Below are 13,262 nucleotides of genomic sequence, written 5' to 3'. Positions count from 1 at the left end.
AATGTCTAGCAAGCACCTTATACGAAGGAGTATGAATGTAGATATTAACATTGGGTGAATTTTCCTCTTATTCTGGTCTCATGTTGAAAGTCTCCAAAAGAGGCTCAGTGACTTCTAGATCAATTGTAAGCTCCTCAAGGGCAGCACTGGTGGTTTTCTACCCTTATGGCTTAAGAAACAATGTGGCTCATATATTCAAAGACAATAAATGTGCTTTGGATAACTGAATTTCAAACTCCTAATCAAGTGGCTTTTAATAGGCATTAACTTTAAAGTACAGATTTGTTTTTTTATTTTTAGTTTTTACCCATTTGAGTAGTTTATTTTAGAGACTCAATAGGTACAGCCTGGGAAAACTCATTTGATCCATCTGGGGAGTGGGTTCATCACAGGTCGTCCTACTTTCTTTGCTCCGTGTCATAGAGAGCATGACATAAAAGGATGATCTTGTTAGGGAAGAATATAGAATGGACTTGAAGGCAGAGGTCAGATCAATGTCAAGCCTGGGGCAGCTGACCATGTTCACAAGATAAACGATTAAAAGTTATATTTGCAAAAAAAAAAAAAAAAAAGTTATATTTCCAAAGTGCCCAGGTGGATTTAAACTCGCTGTTTCGTGGCAAATTCTCCTTTCTTCCTTGTTATATGGGTATGGCTTATATAATATAGTTTATTCTACTGAGTTACTACAGAAATTTGGGGATAATGTGCTGTAGTAAGACATTCTGGATACGATCGGTGGTAGGTTATGTTAAAACTCAGGGTCGAAGGACCAAACTTTTAGAAAGCGTGGGCTTACCCACTGTTAATTATAAAATGGTGCCATTGTTAACTACTGACCCCAAATTCAGTATCTTAAAATAGCAAACATTCATTATGTCAGGTTTTCTGAGTCAGGAATCTGTGCACAGCTTAGCTGGGTGCCTCTGGCTCAAGGTCTCTCATGAGGTTGCAGTCAAGGTGTAGCCGTCCCACTACCCTTCCTTCTATCCATCCATCCACCCCAGGCACTGATTTAGGTGGTGGGATTTCATAGTGAACAAAACAACAAAAAGTCCTTCCCTCTTGGAGTTCTTGTTCTGAAGGAAGCAGACAATGAACAAGACAAATAAAATACGTAGTATGTTAGATGTGATGACAAATAAGGAAACAGAGGTGTAATTTTAGAGAGAGTGCCAGGTAAAGACCTGAAGGAAGTGAGAAAGTTAGTTTATGGATATCAGGTGGAGGGAAGGGAACAGCCCCAAGGTCCTGGTAGGAACATAACTGATGTGCCCAAGCAATAGCAAGAAGACCAGTGGGGCTAAAGCAGAATGAACAGGGAGACAATAGGAGATGTGGGTTTTTTGGGTTTTTTTTAAAGAAAGAAAAATATCAGGCAGGGGAGGGGGCAGGTATTTCAGGGCCTTAAGATCAATCTAAGATCTTGGGCCTTCGCACTGAAATGGGAAGCTGTTGGAGGGCTAAGCAGAGGCTCGACAGGGTCTGCCTTACATTTTAAATGCATCGTTTTGGCTCTGCTCAGCATTACCATCCTCATCATCATAGTTAGGCAATAATTAACTCTTGCTGTGTGCAGTTTAGAAATGTTATCTGATTTAATTCTTAGGGTTATCTATGCGTTAAGTACCACTTATTATATCTTTTTACAAATGGGAAAATAGTACTTATCATACTATATTGTAATTCTCTTTTTTCTTTTTTAACTGCTCTGGCTCCCCCAGTCAAAGGTAAGCTCTGTGAGTCTATCCCTGTTCCTAGCTCATAGCAGGTGCCAGTCTATGATAGTGAAATGAATACTGACTGAAAGCTTTCCTTCTTCCGCAGCTCAAGAGGCCAGATCCATGCATGTAGCAGATAGCAATGTGAAGGGCATGATGGGTCCTGGTGAGTGGCTCTTCTCTGAGTTCTCTTTTCTTCTAGCAATTCCCCCCTTTCCCTTCTTCTACCTTCCCTGTTTCTACTCCCTAAGTCCCAAACCAGGCATGAAAGAACCCAAGCGAGGTAAAGCACTATGGTTACTAAGATTCCAAGACGTGTGCTGGACTAGGTTGGTGACTCAGTGAAACCCAAAGAGAGAGAAGGGGCAGAGAAGTTTAAGACAAAACCAGCATTCTTGGTTCCTTTGGTCTCCTTTTAGTTACCAATGAATTTACACTTGCTGAGAACTCACAGGTGTAGGTAGCATGACATAAGTGTTCTGTGGACCACACACCTTATAGTTTATGTAATTTAAAAAGTTGTTTATTTAAGAGATAATTCACCAGAATTTTATAAATTATTTCATCTTCCCTCCCTCCCTTCCTCCTGCCTTTGGGAAACTTACCATCATTAAGGCCAAGAAGGACAAATTCCAAAATAAGACATTGTGTTTGGCACCCTTCTTCCTCCTCTTTCTGTATTTTCTTCCCTGGTGTGCTCACCTGAGAGGCAGCAGGTATGAGGAGTCAATACATACTATTATAAGTTAGTTACATTATTTTATAAATTTATTTTTTAAAAGTCCTTATTCAGTAGAGACTGTGTACAAAGAGTGAGAACATAGACCACAAACAGAAAAAGGTGATGCTTTGCAATTGTGGAGGCTTTTAATCCTTAATTGATATATTTAATCCTCAAGGGATAATTGTACCCAAGCAGAGGCATAATATTTAAGAGTTCGTAACAAATATAATCTTTAAACGATCAGAACTTGATGGCAGACGTTATTTTTCAGGAATGAACCCAACAACTCCAGAAGCAGAAGAAAACCTTAAGACTTGCCTCTCGGCTGATATCCAACACAAGGGCCATCTTCCACCTGGTGTGTGGAGGCAGCCAAAGGATAGTAAAGAATGGGGTGAAGAATATGTCACGAAAGACCACCCAGATAAACTCAAGGAAGCTGGCCAGGGCAGACACAGCTCCTTGGAAAACATTTTATGTGAAACCTCTTTAGCTGGTAAGTCCCAAGGGGCAATTTATTTTTTATTATTTTTTTTTTGCGGTACGCGGGCCTTTAACTGTTGTGGCCTCTCCCGCTGCGGAGCACAGGCTCCGGACGCGCAGGCTCAGTGGCCATGGCTCATGGGCCCAGCCGGCTCAGCGGCCATGGCTCACGGGCCCAGCCGCTCCGTGGCATGTGGGATCTTCCCTGACTGGGGCAGGAACCCGTGTCCCCTGCATCGGCAGGCGAACTCTCAACCACTGCGCCACCAGGGAAGCCCCCAAGGGGCAATTTAGATGCAGTGGACCTGTGAGACCACCCAGCCTCTGGTCTACTTTTGAGATGAAAAAACTAAAGTCTTGAGAGGTGAAGGGACTCACCTGAGGTCACATGGCCGACTGGGACCACCACCTTGATTCTGGGTATCCACGACATTTAGTAATGTAGTGCTTTGTAAAAATGGCGTAAGGTTAGTGGAGAAGAGGGCAGAATTTTGTGATCTATTTATTCAGTGATAGGGAATGTTCAATATACGAATCTTGTATCAGGAGTCCACCACCAAAACACCAAGCACTGCAATAAGGTCTGTTCTCCCTTCCTCCTTTTTTCCCTCTTTCCTTTCCTTCAAATCATAAATCATCACTGAGCACTTACTATTGATATATGTCTGACAATGGCATAGCCCTCTGTTTTATGGGAGGTAATTAAAAATTTTTTTTATTATAAAATACATGAAAAATTAAATAATACTAAAAGGTTTATTATGAAGACCAATAACAACCACTTTAAATTCTTTTGACAGTTTTTTCTGGTGCTTGCTTCCATGTTTTAAAAAGAGTTCATGCTTCTATTTTTCTATCAATACTTTATTGATGGTTAATTTACATGGAGTAAAATTCACAAAGCTTAAGCTTAAGCTCACTGTCCCCCTTGTGATCACTACCCAGGTCATGATATATAGACCTGTATAATAAATATATTAATATTTCTAATAATAGAAATATTACCACCAGAATGTTCTCACATGCACCTTTCCAGGCAATATCCACCCACAGAACAACTACTCTGACTTCTGTCACCATAAATTAGTTGTGTCTGTTCTTGACTCCATATAAATGGAATATTACAATATATAGTCTTGTGTCTGGCCTCTTCCTCTCAACATAATGTGTTGTGTGTAATTCATTCAATAGTTTATTCCTTTTTATTAATCATATTGAATAAATTTACCATAATTTTTCCATTCTCCTGATACTGGACATATGGATTGTTTCCAGTTTAGGGCTATTATAAAGCAAGCTGCCATGAATATTCCTGTACAGGTGGAATATCTAGATTATAGAATAGGATTATGTTTAAGTTTAAAAGGAATTGTCAAGCAGTTCACCAAAATGGTTGGAACATTTTATACTCTTAGCAGCAATGAATTAAAGTTCCAGTTGCTTCACATCCTTCTCAATATTCAGTATGACCAGCCTTTAAATTTGAACCATGCTTGTGGATGTGTCCTGCTATCATATTGTAGATTTTTTTGGCTGCACTGACTCTTAACTGCTGCACATGGGCTTTCTCTGGTTGCGGCGAGCGGGGGCTACTCTTCGCTGCGGTGCGCGGGCTTCTCATTGCGGTGGCTTCTCTTGTTGCCAAGCACGGGCTCTAGATGCGCAGGCTTCAGTAGTTGAAGCATGCGGGCTCAGTAGTTGTGGCTCGTGGGCTCTAGAGCGCAGGCTTAGTAGTTGTGGCACATGAGCTTAGTTGCTCCGTGGCATGTGGGATCTTCCCAGACCAGGGCTCGAACCCGTGTCCCCTGCATTAGCAGGTGGATTCTTAACCACTGAGCCACCAGGGAAGTCCCCATATTGTAATTTTAACTTGCACTTACCTGAGGACTAATGATGTTGAGCATCTTTTCATATGCTTATTGGCTATTTGTATAATTTCTTTTATGAAGTACTATTTAAGTCCTTTATCCAATTTTTAAACTGGGTTATCTTTTTATTCTCTATTAGTAGGATTTCTTAATATATTTTGAATATGAGTTCTCTGTCAGACAGACATGTTGAGACCATTCTCTGGCTTACCTTTTCCCTTTCTCAAGTCTTTCGATAACAGATGTTTTTAATTTTAATGATGTTCAATTTATCAATATTAAACTTTTAAAATAGCTTGAGACTTATGCGTCCTTCCAAGAAATTTTTTGCCTATTCTAAGGTTACAAAGATATTCTAGTATGTTTTCTTATACACTCTTCATAGTTTTAGCTTTCACATTTAGGTCTGTGACTTATCTTGAATAAATTTTGACGTGTGGTGCGAGTGTAGGTTCATTTTTTTCCCATATGGCTATTCAGCTGCTTCAGCTCCATTTATTGAAAATACCTTCCTTTCCACATTGAACTGAATAGGGAAAGTCAAGTGATCATATACGGGTGGGTCTAGACTCTATATTCTTTTTATTCCGATTAGTAGAGAATTGACCTCTTGACAGTACTGATGTTCCAGTTGAGGAACGTGGTATATATCTCCTTTTATATAGGTCTTCTTTAATTTTTCTTAGCAGTGTAACAGAAAATCTATCATTTACATTTTTTACAAAAACGTTTGCCCTAGAGACCTCTGTCATCCTACTCCATGCTGCCTCATTGCACTGCTGCGCTCCTGCGACTTCTCAGTCTTCCTGGGAATTTCCTTCAAATTTCTCCTATGTTAGATTCCTATTTGGGGTTTTGTGGAGTTTTTTGCATATCCTTCTTGGTTTCTTGGTTTACTCCTTGTTTTGATGGAACACAAAGTCTGGTAGCGTCCATGTAATTCGTTGATAGTTTATTTAGCTGAATATAAAATCATCTTCCTTTACCATTTTGAAGCAATTGTTCCATTGTCTTCTAACTTCTAATGTTGCTAATGAAAAGTCGAATACCATTCTAATCCCCAGTCCTTTGCACATTACCTGATTTTTCTCTCTGGTAACTTTTAGGATCTTCTCTTTATCTTTGGTGTGCTAAAGTTTCACAGTGATGTGGTACACCTTACAATGATATGAGTCTTTTTCATTAATTATACTGAGTGCAATGGGCCCTTTCTTCTGGAAATACATGTCCTGGTATTTTTTTTTTTCTTTCTATTCTTAATTTGATAATGTCTTCTCATTCATTTTCTTTCTTTCCTCTGAAACTTCTACTAATTTGATGTTAGATCTCCTAGATTGATTTTCCCTGTTACCATCTTTTTCAGTATGTCTCTTTCTTGGGGTGGGAGGAGAGCAGAGGTGGGTGGACAGATTTCCTTGAATTTATCTTCTACTCTTTTATCTGTTTTTAAAAATGCCAAAAAGTTTCTTCTTTTTTTGGATTGTTCTTTTCTAAAAAAATAGGGTACTGTCATTATTAAATGGCTAGAACTTTTTTGGTAACTCTTTGAGGATATTAACCATAAGATTTTTTTTTAAAAGGTTTCTTCTGTTTCCTGCATTGTCTCTGTTTATTTACGGTTCCTCCTTTTTTTTTTAAAGCACACATTTATTTATTTATTTATTATTTATTCTTAGTTGCATTGGGTCTTCGTTGCTGTACATGGGCTTTCTCTGGTTGTGGTGAGCGGGGGCTACTCTTCTTTGCGGTGCGCAGGCTTCTCATTGCGGTGGCTTCTCTTGTTGTGGAGCACCAGCTCTAGGTGCAAGGGCTGCAGTAGTTGTGGCACATAGGCTCAGTAGTTGTGGCTCAAGGGCTCTAGAGCGCAGGCTCAGTAGTTGCAGTGCACGGACTTAGTTGCTCCATGGCATGTGGGATCTTCCTGGACCAGGGATTGGACACGTGTCCCCTGCACTGGCAGGCAGATTCTTAACCACTGCACCACCAGGGAAGTCCCTTTACAAAATTTTTTTGTTGTTATTTGGCTGTTCCAGCTCTTAGTTGCAGCACATGGGATCTTTATTGTGGCTGGCAAGATTTTTTAGTTGTGGCATGCATGATCTTTAGTTGCGGCACGTGGGCTCTTAGTTGTGGCATGCGGGAACTAGTTCCCTGACCAGGGATCGAACCCGGGCCCCAGGAATTGGGAGCACAGAGTCTTAACCGTTGGACCACCAGGGAAGTCCCCCTCCTCCTTTTAAAAATATGTGTATATACTTTTTCCTTCTCTTTCTTTTATGATGTAAGATTGATTAAATGTCTGAGGATTCTTAGCTAATTATTTATATCCAAGAAAAAGGCCCTAAATTTAAAAAAACCTGAAAATTCTGTGTTGGTTAAGCTTATCAATAAGTGGGCTTCATTATCTGCTAAACAGGTGGCAAATTACCTTTTTGATAGGTGACCTCTTTATGTCAGTGTTTGTAGATCTTTTTCACTTGGGCAGTTCAGTTTCTCCAGTGGAAGGTTCTCCCCTCTCCTGCCTGGACAGTGTAAGTCTGGCTGCTGGCATTCTGGGACCTGCAGCGCAAGAGGCTGAGAGGAGTCTGACTGTTCCCTATGCAAGCCTTCTCTGAGTCCCTTTGTTTTCATTTAAGCATCTTAACTCTGCCCTCTACTATGTCTAATGTTAGCTCAGATACCAGAGACTCAGGCTTCTCTAGTTTAATTGTTCTCATTTCCCATCGGGTGGAAATGAGGAAGCCATCTGGCATGGGGATGGGGAGCTGGAGGATCAATTGCACTTTATGTGGACTATTTCTCCTGTTTACAGCATTGCCCCTTATTTGTACGTTCTGTGGTGCCTTGGTGCCTCCAATCCTTGAGGCTTTCTGCTTCTCAGCCGATTTCCCGTCCTCAGATGAAAACACCAAAGTAAAGGCTTTTGTGCCCTTTACTCTGCTAAATTAATAAACATGCATCCATTCTGTTTTACATCTTCCAAAAACCTGTTGGTTTCTCTTTATACTGCTTTCAATATCTCTCGATTGCTTTCTAACATTTAATGATGTTTCAGGGAAGAGTGGTTAACTAAAATTCCCTCCTTGGTTTGTTTTTAAAGCTAAAAGACAGACTGTGGCTTTGGAACTGCTTGAATCAGAAAGAAAATATGTCATTAACATCTCTCTGATCCTGAAGATCAAGGCAACATTCCAGGGGTCAGATGGAAAGAGGAATGCCAAAGAGAGAAGGTATCCATGTATTCATTGCCTTTGCTTTTCAGATTAAAATTTAAGGTAAGTTGTTTATTGTTTCCACTTTGGGAATTCTGGGACCTGTAAAGAGTTCCAGATATAGTCTTTGAAAAGAGAGTATCAGTGACAGCAGGTAACCCTTGGCAAGTCTCAAATTTAGATTCTGAGCAGATACGAAAATGAGTGTAGTCTCTGCGGCTTTCGGTGTCCCTGGCCTGTCTGTTAAGAACCTAAAAGAGGAATAAATGCTACAGTGAGGGAGGCATTCCTGTCTGTTGCCATCTGCATGTTCCACTGGGATCCTGGAAGACCCCCCGGAATCACTTCTCATGAAAGTACAGGGAATGGATGCAATGGAGGTCTGAAGTGGCCATTAGATAAATGATACAGGGCTGATATAGCTATGAACTTGGACCTTTTTCATTATTTGTTCACGTGATCCTGGATGATGTGTGAGTCGTGTGTGTGTGCACCTGTGTTGTGGTGCAGTGCTTCCAGAGGGCCTGTGATGGGTTACAACAGCTTGCTAGCCCCAAGGGTACAACACTCCTCCATCTATATCTGTTTCCAAACTTCAGATTTGCTCTGCTTGCCTCTCTGTTGAGAGAAAGCAGGAAAGAGAAACTATGATTTGGTGGGAAAAGACTAATGTAATAAAGATGTAATAATCCAGATCAACTGAGGAAAAGGCCAATCCAAATAAATGAAAAGTCTGAGTGACAGACTACTGGAGACAAATACAGCATCGTGACTTTAAGCATTCTGTCCGGTAATACACCCTGCTGGCTCATAAACCGTGGGATGCCCTAACTATGTTTTCCTGATTCTTATCACCCTCCCACCCCCAATCTTACCTGGCTTTGCAGCTGCCAGCAGTACACCCAGTCACCAAAACGCAATGCTCCCCCTATCTGGGTGATTGAGGTAAGAAAATATTCCCTGACAAATCCACCAGTGGCTTAACAATTTTCAAGAATTGTTTCACTGGGACTTCCCTGGCGGTCCAGTGGTTAAGACTCCGTGCTTCCAATGCAGGGGGCGCGGATTCGATCCCTAGTTGGGGAACTAAGGTCCCACATGCCGCATGGTGTGGCCAAAATACAAAAAATAAATAAATAAAAAGGAATAAATTTCTTAAAAAAAAGGAATATTCATTGTTAAAAAAAAGAATTATGAAGCAAACAAAACAGAAAGCAGCAAGGAGCAGAAAGGGTAATGTGACACTTAAAGCTGTGAACAAGAGAGGCTCTGGATTGGGTTTTACTTTCTCTCAGCAGCCACCTAGATTCTTGCTGGTCCTTCCTTTCCCTTCTGGCCACTTGATTCCCCCTCCTTCACCCCAGTCGAGCTTGTCCTACCCTCCCAGATTGCCCCTTCTGCCCTCCGAGAAGCCTCTCCGGCCTCTAGCTACCTTGCTGTTGCCAAAGACTTGCTCAGTTTACATCGAAACCAATTTAAAACCCAGTGTACCTTTTGATGGGCTTTGCCTCCACACCTAAGATTCTAAGCCAGCAGGATCTCTTTCCAGGCTCTGGAAATGTGGGGATGGAGCAAGGAGAGAGTAAGGGAGGACTGTTTGCTCTGGAATACAGTAACCAGGCCCCACGCTTGGCACTTCATTTACATTAACTTCATGACATCGTCACAAGAACCCTGTGAATCCTACCTTATAGATGAAGAAACTCAGGTCTAGAGAGGTTTAAAGCCACCAACAGGTGCCAGAACTGAAGCCCAGGCCTGTCTGACCCTGTGTCTTCTGCCCTTTTGACATCACACTGCTTCCCTAAGGACCATGTGATGGCAAAGATACCACCTTGACTAACAGCAATATGCCAAGTGCCTCAGCCAGAAGCCGACTCTGTCTCCTCCTATTTCACAACTTACGCTTCTCTCCTAACCGCCCATAAGTTCTTACTTCAGATCTCAGCTGACTTGTCAGGTAGGGATATATTCTTAGCTCACGGAAGCTCTTTTCTACTTGCCCTCACTTCTACTTTTCATGACCCATTACTGAGGAAGAAGTGGGCCTTTCCCCAAAATTCTGAGATTAAAAAAAATTAAAAGTATCATGCCATCCTCAATGAAAGTAAGACAATGGCTATTTCTCGTATCCATGATAATGCTATTCATGTTAGTTATCTGCTAAGCAAACTTTTTTTTATCTGCTAAGCAACCCAAGAAGAGAAAAGCTTCAACTTAGTATTCTTAGTGCTAATCTCTGGTTCTGAAGCCCTTCTCCTACCTGGGGTTAGATCTTCATCCTCCTCCTTTACTCACTGTTTCTTTTTTTTTTTTTAGCTTTCTGAAGCCTCCAGCTGTACTTTATTTAAATAGACCAGCTGAATGAAATACAAAACAGAATGAGATTATTCCTCTTCCCTACTGGCATTGTTCCTCCCACGCAAAGATGAAAATTAATTTATTAACATTTACTATTTTTCCCATCACAAACTGCAAGCCTTCTGCATCTTCTACCCTCACTGAAAAGTCACCTGGGGGTGAAAACAACACCCACTACAACTACTTACCTGACACTCAAACCTGAGGTTGCCACGTCTTCTCAAGCCTATAAAATAAAACTTCAGGTTTTCCGCAGAAAAAACGTGAAGCACTCAGGAGTCTCCTCAGGCTGTTTCAAGCCAGCCCTGCCCCTGGCTAAAAGGGCCTGACGCTACAGGGGCAAAGGCTGCCCGCTGAAGCCTGAGGGGGACGTGCAGGCTGTTGTCCATTTGTAGGAGGATCACAGAAGTTGGAGTTCTTGGCTTTTTCCGGTGTGATTCACGCACACAGAGCCACAACCTCAGGCTCAAACAGTCCTGTCTGAACCCTTATCAGGAGGGACAAAGCCAGCTCCACAGGATTGCCAGTTAGCCTTAGAAGCTAAACTGCAGGGCCACATCTACCAAGAGCTCAGCGAGCTGTGTGCTGCAGATCACCACCAGGTGGCACATATTTTAATTATCGATGCCTCACCTTGCAGCTGAAGCTCAGGAGCTGTTTTGACTTAAGAGCTAAGTTATTAATTTGAAACTGTAACTGGATTTTCACTGATTGCTTTTAGTTTATTTTTCTCGTTGCTTGAGTACTGTATTGCGGGAGACGAAATTACTTTGAAGGCTTTAGAAAGAATAAACTACTCATGTTGCCATAATCTCACCCCTGGTAAGGGATAGAAAATAAGTTGAGCACGTAATACTTTTGTCTTAATGAAAAACTTGCTTCTGGGAGTCAGGTCTGGCTCCAGGCAAAATAGTGAAATAGATTAAGTGTGTCTGTGCTTCTTGCTTCTTTCTCCCTCTGCTCTCCACTTCCTGGCTTACCTCGTCCACACTCTTCCCTGATTTCAAATATTAACCTTATTAAATTAAAAAACAAATTTTAAAGCCTGTTTTCAATATTTGGTACAGAACCCACTGTAAACCATTGCTCTTCATGTAACTTACATGCTTCCATGATGCTTGATGGGAGCCTTAGCCTTTTCTGATCCTCATCCTGAAACCTTACTCTGTTAGCCCAGTGGACAGTCCAGGAGACATCTGGGCTCCAACCAAGTTACCAGCTGTCAACTCTGCAAGTACACTGGTCACAGTGTAGCAGAAGGCAGCTTTCTAGAAAGGAAAGAAAAAGAAAGGACAGGACAGGACAGGAAAGGAAGGAAGGAGAGAAAAAGAAAAGAGATAACCCAAGACATATTATATAACCTACGGTGACAACCCATCACAAAGTCATATCTCACCACGGTGCCCTAACATCTCTCAGTGTCACACCAGGAATGTTACCCAAAGTCACTGTCAGCCTCTGGGTGGGGAGAAATCTTTCACATCTTGATCTTTTGCTGGTGCAGTGTTTCACTCTTTCAGTTTGATCAGTTGTGCTTTCCTCCATCAGATTTATGGTCTTCTCCCAGTCAAGACTGTCTCCCAGCCACTCCTCCAAATTCCCTTTGGTCTGGACAGGGATTACTTAGATCTTCTGAGCCCACTGCACCAGCCTAGCACAGGCCTCTCCTCCCACGCTTATGGATCAGCTGGCTCTGCATGTGTGGAGGCACAGAGGGTGGTGAGATGGGGGTGGAAGGAATCCTTGTATCTTTTCACAGGAGGATGGGTATCCCATTCCGGCATTTATGTGTCTTCTCTGAGCTACGATCACGGGGGAGTCTTCTTTGCCTGGAGATGGGTTGAAAACACCTCCTTTCAAACTGGCGTCCTTCCTCCTGTTCTCAGCAAAGGTCTGCTTGTTTGCTGTTGGCAAAGCACCCCAACTGTCCACTAATTTACTCTCAGCAGACTCTGGGGAAATATCCAAATAAGTTTGGTTCTCAGCAACAAGCAGGCCATCACTTTCTTCTTTGTTAAACTTGTGGTCTTGGCCGCTCTCACCTTTTGAGACGGACTGCATTCTGCCTATGGAATGTGTTATCTCTGCTTTCACTTTACTACGGCTAGCCCTTGAATTCTTTGCGCGCGAAGCCAAGGACGCTTACTTGGCAGCCTGTCCCAGGAACCCGCCCGAGACCTGGGACATGACCATTCTCTTGCACCCCAATTTTCCTGCAACCTCTTTACAAAGGATATTAATAAATCTACTTCTTACCTAAAAGAAAAAACAAACAAAAAACCAACCAAACAACAAACAAACCCTCCCCCAAAACCCTGTGGTCTTAAAAGCACAGGGTAACCTATTTTCAGTCTCCCTAAGTTACCAAGCTGGAGCTGAAATCCTTGCTGTAGCCCCAGTAAGACTTCACTCTTTCTGTTTCTTCCTTCCTCGCTCCTACAGGCCTCTGCTCCCTCCCTTCTCCATCCAATCCCCCTTCTTCTTCCTCCTATGATTCTCTTTGTCTTTCCTCTCCCCCCATCCTCCTCTAACTTCTCTCTTCTTTCCTTCATTTCCTCTGAAAAAAATGAGGCACACTGAGATGGCTGGGGGGATGTGAGAGCAGGAAGGGGGCTCAGCAAAACTCCTGGGAGTAGCAGGCCAGGCCTAGTTTGTAGCCTCCCCCGGCAAGACTCCATCCTTGCCCAGATTCTTCTTAGAAACTGAAGGAAAGGGAAAAAGGAACACTTTTATGCCCTCATCCCCTGAGCTTTCAGTTGCCAGCTTTAAACAAAATTCCTCCTTACCTAAGTACAGTCTCCTACCCAGTAGCTAAGAATGACCCAGTGCCACCTTAGTGTCCTCATCTGCAGCATTAATTACAATAGACAATTTGCACATCAAGCGGGAATAA

At 42.2% G+C, this 13,262-nt stretch overlaps 1 protein-coding gene across 19 annotated transcripts in view; it reads left to right on the top strand.

Annotated features, from left to right (window-relative positions):
• The window catches only part of ARHGEF33 (Rho guanine nucleotide exchange factor 33), a 120,698-nt gene that overhangs the window by 38,756 nt on the left and 68,680 nt on the right, over window positions 1–13,262 (top strand). For all 19 annotated transcript variants that reach the window (XR_009566160.1, XR_009566161.1, XR_009566159.1 and 16 more), the window contains 3 exons: window positions 1,828–1,887; window positions 2,717–2,941; window positions 7,897–8,026. Coding sequence is in view for 16 of the 19 variants with exons in the window: in XM_060309312.1 (XP_060165295.1) it covers window positions 1,828–1,887; window positions 2,717–2,941; window positions 7,897–8,026 (415 nt within the window). In the remaining 3 variants the exon portion in view is untranslated. The remainder of the gene's footprint in view (window positions 1–1,827; window positions 1,888–2,716; window positions 2,942–7,896; window positions 8,027–13,262) is intronic.

This window comes from Globicephala melas, chromosome 12 (genome assembly GCF_963455315.2).
Source record: "Globicephala melas chromosome 12, mGloMel1.2, whole genome shotgun sequence".
Lineage (NCBI taxonomy): Eukaryota > Metazoa > Chordata > Mammalia > Artiodactyla > Delphinidae > Globicephala > Globicephala melas.
Note: the sequence above shows the minus strand (reverse complement) of the source record. Positions and strands in the feature narration are given on the sequence as shown.